This window comes from Ailuropoda melanoleuca, chromosome 1 (assembly GCF_002007445.2).
Source record: "Ailuropoda melanoleuca isolate Jingjing chromosome 1, ASM200744v2, whole genome shotgun sequence".
NCBI classification, from domain to species: domain Eukaryota; kingdom Metazoa; phylum Chordata; class Mammalia; order Carnivora; family Ursidae; genus Ailuropoda; species Ailuropoda melanoleuca.
Window position 1 is genome coordinate 62,006,842 of NC_048218.1, and position 20,145 is coordinate 62,026,986.

A 20,145-nucleotide genomic window follows, 5' to 3' on the forward strand; every position below is an offset into this window, starting at 1 on the left:
CAGCAGGGGCGCCTGGGTGGCATAGCGGTTAGGCGTCTGCCTTCAGCTCAGGGCATGATCCCAGCGTTGTGGGATTGAGCCCCACATCAGGCTCCTCCGCTATGAGCCTGCTTCTTCCTCTCCCACTCCCCCTGCTTGTTCCCTCTCTCGCTGGCTGTCTCTATCTCTGTCGAATAAATAAATAAAAAATCTTTAAAAATCTTTAAAAAAAAAAAAAGAATTGCAACAGCAATTTTGCAAACAGCAACACAATGAACAAACTATTGGGAGAAAGAGACAGATGCCCAAGGACTCCCAGCTGTTTTGGTCCTCAGCTGTTTGACTGTCCCCAGACTAGGCTCCAAACATGAGTGAAGAAGTCTTTGAGATGACTCTAGCCTGAGCCACTATCTGAACATGACAGCATGAGAGATCTTGAGTGAGAGCAGCCCAGCTGGGCCCAGTCAAGCCCCCCATGCATCAGCAAGTAAACTATTTTAAGTCACCATTTCAGGTATGAATGTTACATGACAGTGGATAACCAGAATATATGTTGAAGTATTTAGGGAAAAAGTGAAATAGAATGTGTTAAATTTATAAATCCACTTTAAAATGTTTGAGGAAATTTAATTAACTGAGTTTGTTAAAGTCCCCCTAAAAACTATTGTTTGATGCTAGGGTCCTAAACAGAACAAGAGATTTGTAAGTTGAACTTAAAAGCTTAAGGGAAAACCAGGTTTCTAAATTTCTACTTCCATCAATTGAATCTAACTGGGAAATAACAAACAAACAAGCAAGCAAACCGTGAAAACTTCTCGGCTAGCTGACTCAGAGACCCCTTCAGACAGTTCAAAGAAACAACATAGGGAAAAAGATCCGAGTGATTTATTGAGTGCTTGAGAGGTGCCACGCCATGTCTGAGGTGTGTTACCTAAGTCATCTCGTTCGACGCTCACGACATCCCCGTGAGATGGGTTTTATAAGTCCCAACTTCACAGGTGAGGCTCAGAGAGCCTATGGAACTTGCCCAAGATTCTGCAGTTAGCGAAGGATGGCATCAGTACTTTTGGGTGCCTTCTTCTGGAAGGAAGGCTGGTAAAGGCAAATTTGTACAAGTCGCTGGGGGCCCTTGGTGTAGCTGCAGTGCCGGTGTCTCCTGGTTCTGCTCCGAACTGGCCTGTGAGCCTTCCGTGGGTAAGACGGGGTGTGCACTCAAGTGACCTTCCTGTGAGCATTAGTGTGACCAGAGAAAAAGATAGCCCGTGGATCCTTAAAGTTCAGGAGTGTGGGCTGGAGCCAAGGGGGCCTGTCCCCTGGACATAACTTGAGAGTAACTGTGGAGAGGAGTTCTAGAAGCTGTGGAAAGAAAAAGAGGAAGGATTTCAGCACTGTGGCTCCAGCTGGCTTGCCTAACTTCTCAGGGTTCTTCTCCGTTTTATTTTCTTCTGCTAATTCCCAATGTTTTAGCTGTACCTGAGGCCTGACATGGTACGGGCAGTTGTATCTTTGAATCATTTCATTCTAGAGTATTAGGATGAACCAGCTTTGAAGTTTTTTAGCCCCACCTCTTGTTTTACAGGGAAGAGACCAAGAGATCAACTCCCAGTGCTTCCCATGAAGAATCTATGGAACTCTATTCCTGTCTGGCACTACTGCATGAGTTTCCAAAAAATCGGTATCACTAAATGACTAGTTTAATAAGGCCCCTGCCTTTTATTTTCACAGAGAGAGGGGTAGGTGAACGAGGCTTGCACAACACAAGCAGGAGAACAACGGCGCGGGCACAGGTGGCAGGCTGCTGTGATCCAGAGGGCTGGGAGGGTGCCACTGCCTCTGCTGAGCTGACCCAACATGGGGCCTTGGCAGGCAGAGCGGTGCTACCTTCAGACACCCAGAACCCCAGGCCCCGGGGCAGCTCCTGCCATGCCATGGTCAAAGGCACATGTTCCGTTCTAGGATTCTTCCCAGTGGTTTCTGTGAGAAAAGTGCTGTTTAACAAAACTGACAGCTACAACAGCACCTTAACAGCCACTGCAGAGAGACATTGCACGTAATGACTAGAGTGTGAATAGAGTGGATATAGTGTGATGATGTCCTGTCTCCCCCTGAGCCAATAAAGGAAAAGAGGTGAGGGTCTGGCCAGTTGTTGGTTACGCAGGGGCCGAGGAGCTCCTCGTGTGTGTTTTCTCTGGTTCTCCACCTTTCTGCTGACCCTTCTGTTCTCAGGAGCCCCTGCCAGTTGCCAGCTTCCCTGGAAAGCCAGACTGGGGGAAATGAGAGGGAAAATCATGTGTCTCTGAAGGAGAGAGAGGGAGATTGCTAAACAATTCCACACATAATAGGATACTGAAATACCTTACACACTTATCCCACGCTTTACAAATTACAAACTACCTTTATATACGTTATCTCAATTACTCCTAACCGCAACCTACTAAGGTAGACAGAGGCTACCTGTCTACCTATTAGTAGGTATTAATTATCTATGAGCCTCTCAGTCCTGTTCTGCTGATGAGAAACTCTTCTATATGGTGGCTGAGTGACAGAACCAGAATCAGATCTTAGAATCACAGAATCATAGCATCGCAGAGTTAGAAGGCACCTTACCAGCAATAACCTAGGGCATCCTTCTCTCAGAGCCCGAATCACCTTACAAGATCTCTGAGATTTCCTCTTCCTCCTGCTTGGCTTCTTCCAATGGTGAGAAACTCACAACTCCATGAGGCAACCCATTATTAACGCTGAGCAAAGCCCTTCTCCTTATGACAGTCAGCCCTCACCTCATTTCTGCCCTCAAGAACTACACCAACTGAAAGCAAATTCTAATTCCCCTTCTTTTTGAAATGTGGGGCTATCACTCTTGCTCATCTCTCCCAGATTAAACACCTTCAATTCTTTCTACCGTTATTCACAATGATTCCTGATGTAATGAATAAATTCATGAAAAAAAATTCATGATACCTGGCACAGCGCCTCAGATATAATAGATACTCAAACGTTTGTTGAATTGGCTGTCTGGCCCTTGGCACTATTGTACCGGTCCTGTGTTCCTTCCCTGACCACAATTAGCCTCCATGTTACCATCTGTTTCTCATTTGCTTGCTTATTTCAATAATAGGGAGAAAGGCAGCAACGTATGGTTTCTACTTTCAAATCACAGTTTTCGGAATAACTTGAAAACACAATCAAAATTTGCCAAATTTCAAACTTTCAATTAATTTGTTTCAAGCTTTCAATTAATTTGTGCTAACAGACTTGTGATCTGACTTCATTGCTCACTCCAGAGTTGCATTTGCTGAGCATCTCCGGTAGGAAGACACCGAATGGAGCATTTGGAGAGTGTCCGCTGCATTCAAGCGTGTCGTGAAGGCCAGGTTAATGTGAGGTCTCACTGGAGGACCTTGCATGAGTGCATTAGGCGGCAGTGCTGCTCTGCTTGTTAAAAGGAGCAACATTCAATCCTGGGCACCACCAGACCAAAAGATGCACTGTCTTCCACAGAGAGCTCTAATGGAAGCCCTGACTGTTTGTAGCCGGTCTTGGTGTGAGGGACAAGCACCCGTGTCCATGTGATGAAGCTGTGTCCTTCTCAGTGAGGCAGAACTCAGCCGGCTTCCTGCCTCTTCTGTCGGTGATATGCCAGGATGAATAGCTATGAGCTTACAAGGCTACTAACTGAGGAGCCAGGGAATAGACGGTGAGGTGTGCCCTGCATTGTAAAGGACACAATAGGAAATTGCTACCTAGCACAAGGGACTAGGCTTACTCATTAAAAGAATAGCCCTAGAAAGGGTCTGATGGCAAATGAAGTCAAACCAAGCACCCCAAATCACAGTTCCAGAAAAGGATCTCTGGTTTAAAGTACCCCATTATCACAGACTGAATTGAAAGCCATCTGAAATTTGTGCAACTTGACCAGGTTTTCAAGTTGTTCTCTGAACTCTGTGGTTTGGAAGTAAATATGTTTTTTACATTCTATTACTTAAATAACAAACATTGAAAAACCTACTCTCTTCATACTGTCAATACCAATACTTTAGAAAGGGAGTTATATGAGCAGTTTGCTCCTCTTGAGGTTCAGAAAAAGCTGGATTTGAAAATGGGCATTTCATATGAGAGTGTTAAGGGTGGAGGAGCTTCGAGACTGAGTGGTGACCTCCATTCACATAGAACATCTGCACCGTCGTCACATGGTAGGGGGTAGACTCTTCACAAGTACAGCATGGAGGGCATTTCTAATCAAGGAGGACCCACAATTCAAAGGAGGACAGTCCCAAGTCAAAAGAGAAATTGTAGTGAAATATGGCAGAGTGTTCTTGCTGAAAGACAACCAGAAGTCCTGGGTCCTGGGTCATTATACTGCCAACTGTTTCTCTTTTCCTCTTCTGAACAACTCATCCATTGCCTTCTTACTAAAGCCAAGAAGACCTTTGGGGTCCAGCTGGTCCACACACTCAAACGCAGAAAGTGAGGTTTGGTGACGTTGTGTGGTTTGCAAAAAGTAGCAGATCCAGACACAGAAGCCAGAACTGGCTCTCTTTCTGGCGTATCATGCTGCCTCCTAACGTCTGGGAAAACGCATGCAGGAAATGTGTAGCCACCTACAGCTGGGAATGGTCACACTTTCACTCAAATGGTTTCATCTACAGGCAGAGGGAGAGGCACTAATCTTGGAAGAGTATGGATTAAAGACCAAGATGAGGGTACAGGGTAGTTTAGGAGAAAGAGTAAGGCAGGAAAGGGGGGGGGAGGAAAATAAGGTTATAGAGAAATACGTAAATGAAAAAATGGGGAAAATGTAAGGGACAAGTATAGGGATGAGAAATTATGTAAGAAGAAGAAGGAAAGGGCTTTTTTCTTCTTCTGAGCAGCAAACGGAGACAACCAAGGACTGAGCAGGAGTCAGAAAGAGGGAAGAAAGAAGAGCAAATAGAACCAGGAAAAGAGAAAAAACCCGGAAAAACACGAGAACACCGAGAGCTGCCGGGAGTGAAGTGCGTGTACAGGGGGGTGGGTGTGCTGGAGAAAGCGCGGGAACCACAGGATGGGACCCGTAACCATGGATGGAGGTGGACAAGTAGGACAGAGAGGATGAGCACAGTGGGAAAGGGGCGATGAGAGTGCTCAGTGCAAATGGAGGAAGTCAACAAGTGATCTTGTGTCCTGGAGAGATCCATGGAATTACTCCAGAATCAGCCCAATTATGGTTCTAGGGGCCCTGGTACTACAGGAGATGATGAGCTCCATACCCATAAAACAAGACATCTAATTTCTTATCATTCACTTCCCCTGCCTCTTCCATCATTTACATAACTTGTTTTTACAAAATATACAAACATTCACTCATTCACCTTGTGTACCCTGGAAACCTTCCTCACTGGGCTAGTTTCTTAAAAAATTTGTCTGTGCTTCCCAAAAGACGACGGGTCTCTTAGGCCCCTGCATTATACACACACACACACACGCTTGGAAATGCTTTCCCAGTTGGCAACGGTGGGATTTTCCTCAGGAAAAGCCAGGTCTCCACCATGGCTAGGTAGAGTCCCAGAGGAAAATGTCACTGCATTGTGAGAGCAACCAGGGGGAATATGACAGCAATTTCCCAGGACTACTCAGTAGAGCTTTCTTGTATGTTCTCCTGAGCTGTGAGGGAAATCCTGCGCTTCCTGTTAGGTCCTCCCACATCTGTGCCCATCCACCTCACGCAGGTGTGGTTTGGGGGAAGGCCAGGCTGCTGTATACCCACATGATCATAGTAACAGAACAGCACTGGCCCCTGTCTGAAAAAGCAAGGCATTCTCTACTAGGCAAGAGAAGAGCAAGGTGGGCCATTTTCCTCCTGGGGTTATCCGCCTATATCACAAGCCTCTTTGAAATTTGTGATTTTAACAGAGCTAGCTGCCAATCCAAGCTAAAGAGCGACTGCTTTTTAGAGCTGCCTCTACACTAGGAAGAACTGATAGGCATTAGAACCATGTCAGCTTTTTTTCCCCCTTTAAAACGCATGCCACAAATAAAATCCCCTTGAGCCCTGGCCATCTATGGCCTTAACTCTTCACACAAACTTGCAAACAATTTCGCAACCATTTGCTTGCTCAAAATGTCAACGAGCCCGCTTTCCAAAATGCAATCACACTTAAAAAATGAGTTTAAAAAATCCCCTCATGCCTTACATGCACCTGGAGTGAGTTGCTACCGCAAGGTGGGGTTAACGCCACTTTCTGGGAGTCCCCTGAGAGGACAGGCTCCATGAAAGAGTGTTTTTGCCCTTACAAGCCGAGCTAAGGCCACCTGTTGGCAGGAAGGCGTCAGCGGCCTTCTGAGTACTTACGCAGGGTCCTGAGCCGGGCGGCTGAGCCCGTGCTCGTCCTCCCTCACCTCATGTACTCCCCATCACTCCTATAATCCATGAACGACTCTGATCCCGACACCTCCTCAAAATCCTCCAGCACCAGACTGCTGGAGTCCTCACCCAGCACGCCGCTGTCGGGCCTGGACATCCTGGCCCGCGAAGGAGGGGCAGGAGGGCCGGTGGCGGCCGCAAGAGCAGAGCAAGGGGGCATTTGTCGGGCGGATGTGGGCATGGCTGGCTCACGGGCTTCCTCATCCTCCTTCTCCGACTCTGGCCCTGTATCAGAGGCCGCGGGACCCAGGACGTGGTAGAGGCTGGGGAGACGAATGTCGAAGCGCAGCCCAAACTTGGCAAAGAGCTTGTCGTTGAGAGCGTAGAGCTTCTCTGAGATGTCATAGCCCAGCAGGGCCGAGAAGAGGTGGGAAATGTATCGCTCTTTGGTCAAAAGAAGGTGGAGACTTTTCCGGGGCCAGGAAATGTAGCTACATGGGGTCTCAGCAGTCAGAGTGACCTGAGAGGGGTCCAGAGAAGAGAGTGGAGGTTTAAATTAGACCATGTGTCCATGCTTAACACAGAGAAACATACAGTTACTCAACAAACGGCTGCACTTTTGTTGAAGAAACTGTGGGAGCGCCCGCCATGGCCTTGCCCGGAGGAGGTCCAGTGAATGACTTGACTTGTGTGCACTGATCTGGAGGGGTCCTTGTCAGGGGCCCTGGATCCAGCCATCCACTCACTGGGCCTTCACCCCCTTGGAGCCTCAGCTTCCACGTCCAGTCTCCTCAGCCCTCACATTCTGTGGTCCCATGGGTGATACCGTTAGCAGCTAAGGGAGATTCTGAGTCTGTTGTGATCTCGTGAGAGAGACGGGGCCTCCTGCTGCTCTGAAGATAGGCTGGAGGCTGATGACAGTTTGTTTTGAGAATAAAGAAGGATAATATATTGTAGGAGGGATTAAGGGAGAGTTGGAAAGCAATTCAGTTAGAGAAGAGCTTCTGCTTAGGCATGCCAAGCTGCGTCAAGTGGCAGAATGCTGGCCTGGAATTCAGGCCCAGGAAGCTGCCCTTGACGCGGCCACAAGTAACCAAAGAGATCTGATGGCTAAAGTCAGAAGAAGGGCCTGAAGGAAGAGGAGCTCTTAAGAGCACAAAGTCGAGGGCACCCCACTCTCCAATTATTTAGCCACCTAGGGATTTCCAAGCATTCACTACCGGCCCACAACGCAAAGCTGAATTACACTCGCAGGTAGGTAATGTGTGCCTGGCATGTAGCAGGTGCTTGATAAATCCTTATTAAAACACCGATGAGTGGTAAGGCTAGCGTTAAACTAGAAACGTGCCTAGAATAGTAAAGGAATAGGGTGTAGAATCACACAATTTTCTATATTTGGATTGGCCACAATACTTCATTTTTTAAAAATTTTTCAAGATTTTGTTTATTTATTTGCGAGAAAGAGCACGAGAGGGGGGCAGAGGGAGAGGGAGAAGCAGGCTCCCCACTAAGCAGGGAGCCTGACACCAGGCTTGACCCCAGGACCCCAGGTCATGACCTGAGGTGAAGTCAGATGCTTAACCAACTGAGCCACCAAGGCGCCCCATGGCCATAGTACTTTAAACATGAGAAGGCCAGCAGGGCTCATGGTGAAGATTTGTGAATGGAGATAGTGGAGATGATGGCGATGATGATAGCAGCTAACGTTTATTAGGAGGTGACTGTGTGCCAGGCATAGTGTTCAATTCTTCATGTAGATTTTCTAACTAAAGGTAGGGTTGACTTCCAACCATCCTTTCTTAGAGATCTTCTATAATCCTTTTAATTCCTGCATTGTGTGCCAGAGCTCCCACTACCCTCCTCTCTTCTCCCCTTCTGCAGTACCCCTTGTCCACTTTCTTCACTCACTTCCTCTCCTCTGCTTCTCGCCCCCTAATCCCCAGCACTGAAGTCAGGCCCCTAAATTACCCCATCAAGGCTGGGAGCTGGCTCCAAGTTCCAGCTTTCCCCCTTGACCGGCTGTGTGATCAGAGAAATCACCTAGTCTCTCTGAACAGGCTGCCTCATGAGGAAAAGTGCTGAAAGTCATACTCACAATCTGCCCGCTCTCTGCCAGGGCCCGCGCTGGAGCTGTACTTACTAACGATTCCCAAACCAGACATCAGAGTCCTGACCCTGAAGCAGGTGTGTGTCAGAGCCACTCTGGACATGACCAGCACCCTTAACGCCAAACACAAAGACCATGGGCATGCTTACGAACGTGATCTTACTTCCTTCCCTCTTAAAATAAATCGAAATCCTTTTTCTTCACCTCACTTCTTTCGCTAGCTACCACCTCATTAGTTTACTCCCCTTCTCAGCAAAACTCCAGGGAAGGAGTCACCTGTACCTGCTGTCTCCAGCTTCTCTCCTCTGTCTCTGAGACCAGTTAGGCTTTGCCCCTTGCAGTCCACACACACTGCTCCTGGTAAGGTCACCAGTGACCTTTAAGATGCTGTGTGACATCAGTTTTCCTGGTCAACCCTGCTGATGCTCCCTCCTCTTTGACATGCTTTCTCTACTTGGCTCGCAGGGTGCTTCCCTTTCCTGGGACAATCTCCTGCCTGCTTCTTTGAGGTTCCTTTTGATCTCCAGCTCCTACACACTAGAGTATCCCAGGGTTGGTCTGTTCTTAAACCCTTTCTCTCTCTAAACTCACTCACTCAGTGGACTCATCCAATCCAACGGCTTTAAATATCATCTGTATGCCAAAACTCCCAAATCTATATCTCAGCCTCAGACCTCATTCCTTAATTCTAGACTGTGCAGCATCTCCATTGAAATGTCCACAGATGACACAAATCTAACATAGCCAAAAGCAAACTTCCTCTCTTCCCCCCAAACCTATTCTACTTGTAGGTTCCCTTTTTTCAGTTGATAGAAGCTCCATCTCTCCAGTTGCTCAGACCAAAACCTAGAGTCTCCCTTGATCATCTTTCTCTCACACACACTAAATCCGATGCATTAGGAAATACTTTTGGCTCCATTTAGAAAATGTACNCCTATTCTACTTGTAGGTTCCCTTTTTTCAGTTGATAGAAGCTCCATCTCTCCAGTTGCTCAGACCAAAAGCTCCATCTCTCCAGTTGCTCAGACCAAAAGCACTGTTACTACAAGATGTGGTTCCTCATCCTGTCTTTGACTTCCTCTCCAGCTATTCTCTCCCCTTCCTCTCTCTGTTCCAGCCACACTGGCCTCCTTTCTGCATCTCAAACATGCTAGTCCCTCCCACCACAGGGCCTTTGCACTGGCTCTTCCTTCTGTCTAATATGTTCTGCCCTCAGCTTCTCAGAGCTCACACTGCCACCTCCCTCAGGTCTTTGCTCAAATGTTACCTGCTCAACAAAGACTTCTATGACCACCCTATTTAAAATTGCAACTAGGCCTCTCTTATACCACTCTATTTTTTTTTACTAGCCCTCATTATCTTTTAACATATTTCATAATTAACCATTATGTCAATGGCTTATTTTTTTATCTCACCTACTAGAATGCAAATTGCATGAAGGCAGGGAACATCCTCTGTACCGTTCACTGATACATTCCAAGCACCTTTAACAGTGCCTGGTGTATAATAAATGCTCAGTAAACGTTACAGAAGTGAATGAATGAGTCCACAAATCTTATATGCTACAAAAAAACCGAATGTCACTTTCTCAGGTCCCGTATAAAATCCTTCCTTGAAGGTCTTCAGGAAACCTGCTTATTGCCTGGTTCCCACATGTATATATGCATATGTCTGTAATGAAGTTTTGACAACCTTTTTCTCTATTTCTCATTTCAGAGGCTGGGTAAATGGATTAAATGAAATAACATATGGAAAGAGGGCTCGGGTCCAGTAAGACACAATGTAAATTGGAGAACTAATGAGGATTTCTGTGTGATACCTCCTATGCTATGCTCTTGGTGACTAACAAGAGGCTCACAGTGCTGAAGAGTCAATAAATTCTTATTTAATTGGATTGTTGAGAGGTGTGATGGAACATTGATTCATTTGTGGTAAACACAATGAGAATTATGATTCAGTCACTGTGGATTGCCCTATTAATCTGCAAAGACCGTAATTGCAAAAGGCAAGGACAGGGTGAACTATAACTCAGGATAACACCTGACATTTGCAAAGAGGAAATGGGACTTTACACAGCCAGTAGCGAACGTGTGGATCTCATTGCTCCCAAAGGAGGTGTGCACTAAAAATATAAATGGGAGGAATATGACGGTAGCTACATTCCAGGCTGAGAGGCCATCTGGGGTTATAGCCTCTCCTTTCAAGCAGAGCTTAGGGGAGGACACCCAGCTTATCCACCACCTGTTCCTCGGTGTCAGTGTCAGAGACAGAGGCTGGTCTGGCTGGCTCAGGACCTGACTCGGCCCTCCTGGAGGTTCTTAGGGGCCTGAAGGAGTTCTCATAGAAGACTGCTGGGCTGGTTGGAAAGGGCGGGGGTGTGCGTGGTGGACAGGGAACATGATCAGTGGAGGTCTATGGCTGGTGGCCCAGCAGTGGGATCAGGATTTCCTCTCAGGGTCTGTCCTCACAGAGCCAGAAGTCAGGGTGGGGCAGAAACAGGCCCAGACAGGTGGCCCTGCCTGGCATGTGTCTATTCTGGTGTTAGCTCATAGGCTAGCTTGAGGGACTCCCCAATAGAAGTGGTAAAAGTCACAGGGAACCCAGTACTAGCAAACTATCTGGACAGGGGAGTTCCTATAATAGGGTGTGTGTGTGTGTGTGTGTGTGTGCATGTGTGCGTATGTGCACGTGCATGCATGTATGCACGTGTGTGTGCGTGTGTGTATGTATATACTCTGCTCTACTGGTGCCCTGCTCATTAAAAAAAAAAAAAACAACAACGGTAATAGCAGAGCCAGGCAACTTCGCTTTACCACTTTCTAGGTGAAGACCTTGGGCAAACTCATGTTTTGGAGGCTCACTTTCCTTATCTGCTCAGTGTGGAGGGTTGTTGTGAGAATCAGTAAGGCAATACAATATTTAGTGCCTGACACATACTAGCCATTCAGTAAGTGAGAGCTACAAAGCAAGGAACTAAGGTTTGAAGGTTTGCAGAGAAGAGAGCAGGGGCCAAGCAGCCAGGCCCTCACCTTGGAGTATGACTGTGAATGCCCCATAGAGTTCTCTGAGACACCGATTCCACTGTCAAGCCAGTTCAGCAAACCTTTATTGAACACCTACTGTGTTCAGGGTACTGTCCTTTGGAGCCTGGGAATAGAGAAGAGGAAGCCCAGATTTCTACCTCAAAGAGTTAGGAAAGGAAACCAGATCTTTATGGCAGAGAGCAATCTGTGCCCCAGTCAGCATAAGTAAAAGGGATAGAAAGGCACAGACAGGAACACGGGGTTGTGGGGATTAGAAGCTGATGAGGTCAGTCTGGGCAGGCTTCAGAGGAAGTAAGATGCCACAGCCTCATTTAGAGAGGGAAATGCATTTCGGAAACATTAGGGGCCAAGCATGGCCATTGCAAAACAGTGGGATGTGTTTAGGGAAGTACTAGTCCTTCCGTTCCCGGATGGCTGGTATGAGCAAAAAGTGTGAAGGGGGAAAGAGCTGGAGATGTGGCTGGATGTCACTGAAGGTCTTAGGTTACTCTCTAAGGAGTGTGGGTTCTTATTTTGTGGTCATGGGGCTCTTCTGGACGAGTTTTAGGCATAGGAGTGACATGGCCTCTCAGGGGTTAGCACCTCCTGCCCGCCCCCGCTGCCAGCAGCCCAGGCCCTCTTTCCTCAGGCGAGCGCTCCCACCCCTAGCATCACACTGGCAGTGGTTCAAAGAACAGATGTGAGTGGGGAACGATGGGGGGGGCATGATCCTGGGTCACAGCGGTTTGGGGCGGGGCAGTGCCGCCACAGGCCCCCGATTACCTGGAACACGCCCTCCTCTGAGGGCTGCAGCGATTCCCACTCGGGAGAGTCCATGAACTGGTACGGGAAGATGTAGTGCAGAAACTGCCCATCCTGGGTCACGCGAACCCTGGCAAAGAGAGAGGAGACTGTGTGGGAAAAGCCTACCCAAACCCTCTTCAGTTGAAATTATGTTTAAAAATGGAGAATGGTTAGGACCCAATATGGGCTTTTTCCTCTTTCCCCTGGAAAACTCAGGGTTTCAGCTTCAACCTCTCTCTAACGTTGAGTTATGCCAGGAAAGGAGGTGTTTCTATCAAACAAAGGGGGGGCAGTTTAAGAGATCTCTGAGGTATACTCCATCCATCAGGAAGGAGCTACTGTTCCTTTTTTTTTTTTTTCCCGGAACTTTACTGGCCAAATGCATATGCATGGAGTGCTGCCTGTGCTCCTGGAAGTCTGGAAAAGCAGAGAAGGGTAGGATCTGATCCATGCCTTTAAGGATTTCACAACTTAGTGGAAATCACAGGTGTGCAAATAACTGGCTGTGAGTCTCTGTGTCTGTTGTGGACAGGAGACTGATTAGTTCTCTTCAAGTGAAGACTTCTCAAAGATGACATCTGAGTTGACTTTTGAAAAAAGAATAGGATGCCAAGAAGCCAATGAAGATGGGGCTAGATGGTGGTGGGGTCGTCTGTGTTCTCTTCTGTGCTCTCTCCTTTCTTCCACCGTACTAGAGTTTTAGTGGGGCCTGCGGTGGCTCAGGTAGATGGCATGTCCCGACCCCCCTTGCAGCTAGGTATAGCCACGTGATTAAGTTCTGGTCAAATGGAGTATCAGCGCCCCAAATCTTGCTCCTATTGAATGCCTGCATATGTGCATGCGTACAAATTACCAAAGACCATCACTGAAGGCTATTTATTGCCTGTGGTGTTAGCCCATAGTCTCCGATGACACACAGTTGCTCCTACAAGACCAGGTAATATATGGAGATAGCCAGGCAGAACTTCCCTGAGAAAGAAAAGGATACAAGAGAAGGTGAAGTGCCATGCTCTCCTACCTCAGGGTTTCCCCGTAGTCTGTCCCCTCTAGCTGGCCCTCTTCCCAATCTCTACCTTCTCCTCAGGTCTCAGCTTAAACATTCCTTCTTCCAGGAAGTTTCATCTGACCTCCTCAGAAAAGTTAGCTCCACCAGGTACGTGCTGAGTGCACTTTGCATTTCTCCTTGGAAATATGTCTGTGATAGTATTTTTCATTTTAACACTGGATCCTAAGTCCCCTAGCACTTTTAATAAATATTTTTGGAAGGGGAAAAGTAAAAAAGGAAGGTAGGAATGGAGGGAGAAGGAGAGAAGAAAGGAACAGTTGAACAAATTGTGTGAACTCACTTGTGTTGCCATAAAAGGGGACCAACCTCTCAAGGAAAAGCTTCTCGAACACAGGAAGAGAGACAGCAGGAGAGAAAAAGGGGGTTGGTGGATACACCGGATCCTCTTACCAACTCTTCAGGCAAAGGATCTGACCACTTGAGCGAACTACGAGGAGTGACATCATTTAAAGTATAACGTCTGATGAGCCTGCATGGCTTCCTGAAGCCATTTGAATTGGTATATTATGCCTTTAATCATTTAAGTCTCTTCTTCCTTCTTGATCCCCTGGACCACAGGTATTTCCTCCCACATGAATGGCTCAGACAGTTAGCTGCCTGCTCAGGAGGCTGTGCATGAGAGAATTCTGTAGGAGAGAAACTCACCCACAGTAAGCCCAGCTTAACAAGGTGACGAACTTTGGGGAAGTCACTTGGCCTTTCTTAAAAGGGACTGGTTGCATATATTAAAATAAAATAGAAAGGGCATCTGAGGTTTCAGCAAAGGGCTCCAGATGAGCGCCCGCACGTGATATGGGGGAGGTCTGCACAAGAAGCCCCTACTTCCTGGCACAGAGCTCTTGTTCACAGCTTTGAGGTGTTCGGTACCTCAACTGTAACCAGCCCAAGGTACCATGATTCTCCTTTAAAACTGGAGCCTGGTCACAGACGGGAAGCCTCTTCTCCCAGCTCCAACTTAGCAATGTTGGGACAGGATGACATTGAAAGATAGCAAATAAAACTCTTACTCCAAACCTTGAAAAGCAAGAAAAAAATTGTCTAATTTCTGACTCAGGTTTTTAATGCTAAGTATACTAGGAAAAGCCATACGGAGGAGGCAGGCCCACCTCTCCCCCTCATGGGGAAGCGGTCTTCTACAAGTTCATGGTACATTCATCATATAAAAAATAGCTGAATCAAACAATAATCATGATATACTTCCATAAATGCACACCATCCAAGTGCTGTGGGCCTTTCTCCTACCTGTCTCAGCTCCGTCCTTTGAATAGAGGAGCTACAGGCAGCAAATAACATCCTGGATCTCCTGGATGAGAATGTTTCTTAAATTGTCTTTATTTTATTTTTAAAGATTTTATTTACTTATTTGTCAGAGAGAGAGAGAGAGCACAAGCAGGGGGAGCAGCAGGCAGAGGGAGAAGCAGGCTCCCCGCTGAGCAAGGAGCCCGACTCGATCTCTGGACCCTGGGATCATGACCTGAGCCTTAACTGACCGAGCCACCTGGTATCCCAAATTGTCTTTATTTTAAGCATGAAACTGTAGGTGTCAAACATTTGGCAACAGTCATGATGTACTTCTATTAACACAGGTATTTGTTCACAAATAATTCCATTTGTTTACCTTCAATTTATTCATAAATGAAATGAAATGTCTCCCCACAAAATCTCATAGATCATTCAACCCAGGACTCTCTAGTCCAAACAAAATCACACGTATACCTAACACTTTTGATTCTACACAGTAGTACAGAAACGCGGATTATTACTACTAGTAGTCCTTGTAGTACTGTCATCATCATTCTGAAACTCCTTTTTTCCCCACTGTGTGGTTGGCAGTCTTATCTGGTTTCTTTTTTATTTTTTTTCCCTCAGAATCAGAGCCTTCTAATAAGATTACTATCTTATATTTTCTATCACCTTCTCCCGGTCTCAAGAAAGTAGGGAAGGAAACTGAGAACAAAGCTTTTGAAATACTTTGCTTTCACAGAGGTAGCCCAACTGTACCAGGTTATGTAGTTCACTGTCTGATGCTCAGCCCCACATATAAGTCCCACTAGGGCAATATTTCAAAGATTCTACGACGGGCTACCAAACATACAGCATGGAGCCCTGTGGTATTTGTTCAGAAGATGTCAGCCAATGGCCACACTCATGTAGAGGCTAATTGGGCATCCACTAATCTCGACTAAGACCACTTCTGCTCTTTTCTGCTGTCACCAACCCTAAAAGGAATCAGCCAGTTACCTCCACCAAATCCTCAATGAGACACATGTGGGCATCACTACTCTTTCCTTACGATGTGGTCTTTTTGGTACTCGATCACTGGTCTGTGAGAATCTCAATAGAACAAATGGGAATGGAGAAGTGGACAAGGCATATGCCCTCTTCATACCTGGTTGTATACCAAATGGCTTTCCCAAAGAGGCTATATAGGATATCCTCAACATAATTGGGGCTGTTTCCTTGATGCCCTGGCAAGGAGCAGGCACTGTTTCGAAACACAGTCGGCGTTTAGGAAACACTGAATACACATGTAAGGAACAAATCGACCTTATTGAAATATTCAATTTTTCAAAGCTTACAGAGATATTGTGGCAGCTTAAGCATGACCCGCTGGTGTGTGTAATATGTGTGTGTGTGTGTGTGTGTGTGTGGTCATTTTAGACCCAGGTTTAAGAAACACACTCACCCCACACCTCCCAGCACCAAGCGCACACATGGTCCTTCCTATAAACCAAGAAGACACCTCATGATCTTGTTTCCTCTTGGAAAATGCTAAGAAAGAGGAACCAAACCCATGCTTAGAAAAAAATCTGTTTTTGTTTGTTTGACTTGCCACATCCTTCCCTCAATGGCAGAAGCCTCAGAATGGAAAGAGACACACAAGGAAATGAGAAGCATGGGCAGAGGGCGGAAATGCTGAGCCACGACAGAGCAGCTTACCGGCCAGAGAGTAGCAGGGACAGGCGGTTGATGGGTGTCTCGCCTTCCACAGCGTAAGTCTGCTCAGTGGTCAGAGTCAGGACCCGCTCCTCACAGCAGCGAACAATCTCCTTGTACACCTGCAGAGGCACCTGCAGGGGTAGACACAGAGTCTTGTAGAGGACGTCGAACTCCTCGGGGAGGGTGCTCCTGCGCAGGCGGTCTATCAGGTACCCCAGCTGCAGCAGGCAGGCCGCCGCCAGCAGGACGCTCCAGAGGATGATGTCCAGGCCGCAAGCATCAAACCAGCCCCACATCACGCAGCACACGTAGCCCGTGCCCAGGAAGCCAAAGAGGTAGAAGCATCCGTACACCCCGCTGCCCCCCATGAAGCCCAGGAGCAAGAAGCAGTTGGCCAGATGGTAGACGGCCCCTTCCAGATCCCGCTTCCAGCCAACGCACACTGGGCCCTGCCAGAGAAGCTGGCTCATGGTGCTGCTGTTAGCATTCATCTTCAGGGCGTCTCAAAGCCTGGCCGGGCTCTAAGACTGTCCCCACATAGGAAATGCAAAAAAATGGATTAATCTGTCCTCCCAGGAGTCTTCTCACGTCCGGCTTCTTGCCACCAACTCCACCTTTCCTGAGAGGAATGCTTCCAGTAGCTTTGGGAGCAAGTGGCAGAGCATAGTACACTTCATGGAGGATTTTTAAGCTTGTTTTCCCTCTCTCTGCCCTTCAGCAAGGCCCTGGCCCTCTCCGCAGAGCTCTGGCGAGCTTCCTTGCCTCCAGGTTTCTTAGGACTGTCTTCACATCTGGCTCGCGGCAGAAAACCTAAATTGTCCCGAGGCAAAGCTAGGACTCTGGGCCTGAAAACTTCAGCCGTGAGGGATAAAGTGGCCACATCCTGCTCTCAGTTGTCCCCAACCAGAATGAGGAGAGCCCAGCACGGGAGGCACACTTGTGTTCCATTTGGAATGCGTCTCTCTTGGCACCGGAAGAAAGGGTGACCCCAGATGGATACCATGTTTGGAATTGGAATCCAAGAGGTACTGGCAGTGAGAAAAAACAGGCCAGGCATACAGGCAGCCTGGCAGAGCACTTAACATTATCTCCCCAGAGGACAAGACCTCGGAGCCAGGGAGGCAGGCAGGGGAGAGCAAAGGAAAAGTGAGCGCAGAATTTACCACAACACCTCAGGCAGGATACTGTTCAGAGTTCCTGTGGGGAGGGCTAGGGGCTCTCCTGAAGTAGGAGGACACATCAAAGTAGGAAAGTAGGGGACTATTATAAGAAAAAATCCTAACAGTGAGAACTGGAAAACCCCTCAGAGGCCTTTATTAGGTCACATTATAAACATCACAAGGCATTTATTTGACATCCATTAAACAAAAATGACTATGCAAAGCAGCTCTTTGAATTCTAAGCTGACTTTCTCCTGCATATGTCTGGATCTAGTAATATAGTTAATACGATGGTAATACAGTACTCAGACCATCACCCTACCCATTATTTGCAAATTATAGTAACTACCACCTATTAAACACCTACCAAGTGCCAGACCATGATTAGGTACTTTACACATATATTATTTAGTCATCACACAACCTTTCCAAATAAGTATTGTCTTCCTTCTATATCTGAAAGAAACAGGCTTATAGAAGTAACAAGTTCCCACAGGCAGTAAGTGGTCCAGCCAGGATTGATCCCAAATTGGACTCTGCTGTGTGCCAAGTAGTTTGCACAGTAAGTAGAAATACACTAGATCCATGACTCCCAACCCCGCATGCACCCCCCCTCCCCCGAAGTCTGATGACGTCCAAGGAACTTCTGGACAAACCTAGGGTCTATTTTGGGTCATCAAAAAATAAATCTGGAATATGCAAACATTAAGACATGTCCCTCTGGCTTCCAAATGACTCCATGATTTTTTCCCTTGCTGCTAGTTAGTATTTATTATCAATGTTCCTATTGCCCCTGAGATGGGGTGGGGGACTCAGTAACCATCTAGGACTATTTGAGTACTCAATCCATAGGGATTTTTATTATACTGCTGCAACCTAACTAAAATTAGTAAGAAATTAGAAATTGGCAAATGTGCTGAGGAGTAGAAGTTTCAACTCAACAAGTATTTACTGGGTGGTTGCTATGAGCCAAGCCCTTAGAGAATCAGATTCCTAAAAGCTTTCACTCTATCAAAGGAAAGATACCTCAAAAAACAATGACAGTTCAGTGTGTGAATCACAATAACTGAGTTAAGCTTAAAGAGAGGTGGCTGCCTAGTAGGAAGGGTGGTGTGCAGGAGGGAAGACGGAAGAGCTAACACTGAATTTGAGGCACAAGCATTGAATTAACCAGGTAGGTAGAAGGAGAAGAGCATTTCTAGTGGTGAGAAGGGCAGAAGCAGAACCACAGAGCTGTGAAAATGCATGACATGTTGAAGGAACCCAGTTTTTTCTTTCTTTCTTTCTTTCTCTTTCTTTCTTTTTCTTTCTTTCTTTCTCTTTCTTTCTTTCTTTTCTTTCTCTTTCTTTCTTTCTTTCTTCCTTTCTTTCTTTCTTTTTCTTTCTTTTTCTTTTTCTTCCTTCCTTCCTTCCTTCTTTTTAAAGATTTTATTTATTTGAGAGAGAGACAGAGCAAGCAAGTGAGCATGAGGGGGGGTGTTCAGAGGGAGAGGGAGAAGCAGGGAGTCCAATGAGCAGGGAGCCCGATGCGACGAGGGGCTCCATCCCAGGACCCTGAGATCATGACCCAAACCCAAGGCAAATGGTTAACCGATTGAGCCACCGAGGCATCCTCTTTTTTTTTTTTTTAATTAAATCAACTGACTGACAGGTGTGTATTTTATTCCCTTCTTTCTAAAGTTGGTGGGGGGGGGAAATTGGTGGAAAAGGAAAAGAGCTAGAGAGGGCCTCGAGAAGGAAAGGCCCTGCCCCCAGTCTTCCTCACAGCAATGATATGGATGTCATTTGAGCAGTAGAGTTTGGGGATTTCCATATGCTGCTTTTATGTCACCTGCCTGTCTCCCAACCAACCCACTGACTTTAGCAAGCAGCAGCTGTTCCTCCCTCCACCTTAGTCATGCACCCAGAGCTGCCAGAGTGGCTATTCCTGCCAGCTGTGAGCCAGGAAATCAGAAACAGGAAAGGAGAAGCAACCAAGGCTCTGCCCGAGATAGAATTTCAAAGCAGGTCATCTTTCTCAGCAAGCCTGACGACTGTGCCTGGGCCAGCCCCGACCCGTTAAAGAGACAGGCAGACCCACTGACTGTTATTCTCAGCCTCCCTCCTTTGTCAGTCCACATACGTGTTCATCTGAGGATGATAACATTTGTCAACCAGTTATTGTTTCCTCGTGTCATCCCTCCGTACCTTTTTTTTTAATGGAAGAAACTCAGGTTAAGGAAGGTCACAGAGCTAGTATGTGAACTAAAGCATAGGTCATTTAATTTGTATGCTCTCTGTGTAGTCCCACCTTGCTAGGTACCTTTGGGAGTTTATAAGTATCCACATACAGGCTCCTTTATTGCTCCAGGGGATTTGACTCTGCTTCCGGGGGGTGGGGGGGTGGCATCACCGGTGCATAAACTCCACATGCTGCCTGCAATGACAATGACACTGATGCCTGAAGGATGGGACCTGTGATGGGAATACAACAATGCCAAGTTGTATCTTGTTTGTTTTTAAAAACACATTTGCTAGGGGTGCCTGGGTGGCTCAGTCGATAAGCGTCTGCCTTCGGCTCAGGGCGTGATCCTGGCATTCTGGGATCGAGCCCTGCATCAGGCTCCTCCGCTGGGAGCCTGCTTCTTCCTCTCCCACTCCCCTGCTTGTGTTCCCTCTCTCGCTGGCTGTCTCTCTCTCTCTGTCAAATAAATAAATAATAAATAAATAAAACCACATTTGCT

At 47.0% G+C, this 20,145-nt stretch overlaps 1 protein-coding gene across 3 annotated transcripts; it reads right to left on the reverse strand.

Moving 5' to 3' along the window:
• Positions 1-848: 848 nt before the first annotated feature.
• Positions 849-18,752, reverse strand: POPDC2 (popeye domain containing 2). Of its 3 annotated transcripts, none has more exons than XM_019795307.2 (4): positions 16,263-18,752; positions 12,236-12,344; positions 6,311-6,842; positions 849-1,335 (listed from the first exon to the last, which is right to left on the reverse strand). In XM_019795307.2, exons 1-3 carry the CDS (start codon positions 16,751-16,753, stop codon positions 6,354-6,356), a joined length of 1,089 nt encoding a protein of 362 aa, XP_019650866.1. In that variant the 5' UTR covers positions 16,754-18,752; the 3' UTR covers positions 849-1,335; positions 6,311-6,353. The 3 variants fall into 3 exon arrangements, with proteins under 3 accessions (XP_019650866.1, XP_002915302.1, XP_019650867.1); XM_002915256.4 differs by having other exon boundaries at positions 6,452-6,842; positions 16,263-18,751; XM_019795308.2 differs by lacking the exon at positions 849-1,335 and adding an exon at positions 1,342-2,275 and having other exon boundaries at positions 6,452-6,842.
• Between the last annotated feature and the right edge of the window lie 1,393 nt (positions 18,753-20,145).

Coding starts and splice junctions, on each gene's coding strand:
- POPDC2 (XM_019795307.2), bottom strand. CDS start 16,753: ATGAATGCTAACAGCAGCACCATGAGCCAGCTTCTCTGGCAGGGCCCA. Junction 12,345..16,262: donor TCCCTGCTACTCTCTGGCCG/GTAAGCTGCTCT, acceptor TCTCTTTGCCAG/GGTTCGCGTGACCCAGGATG. Junction 6,843..12,235: donor CAGAGGAGGGCGTGTTCCAG/GTAATCGGGGGC, acceptor GACCCCTCTCAG/GTCACTCTGACTGCTGAGAC.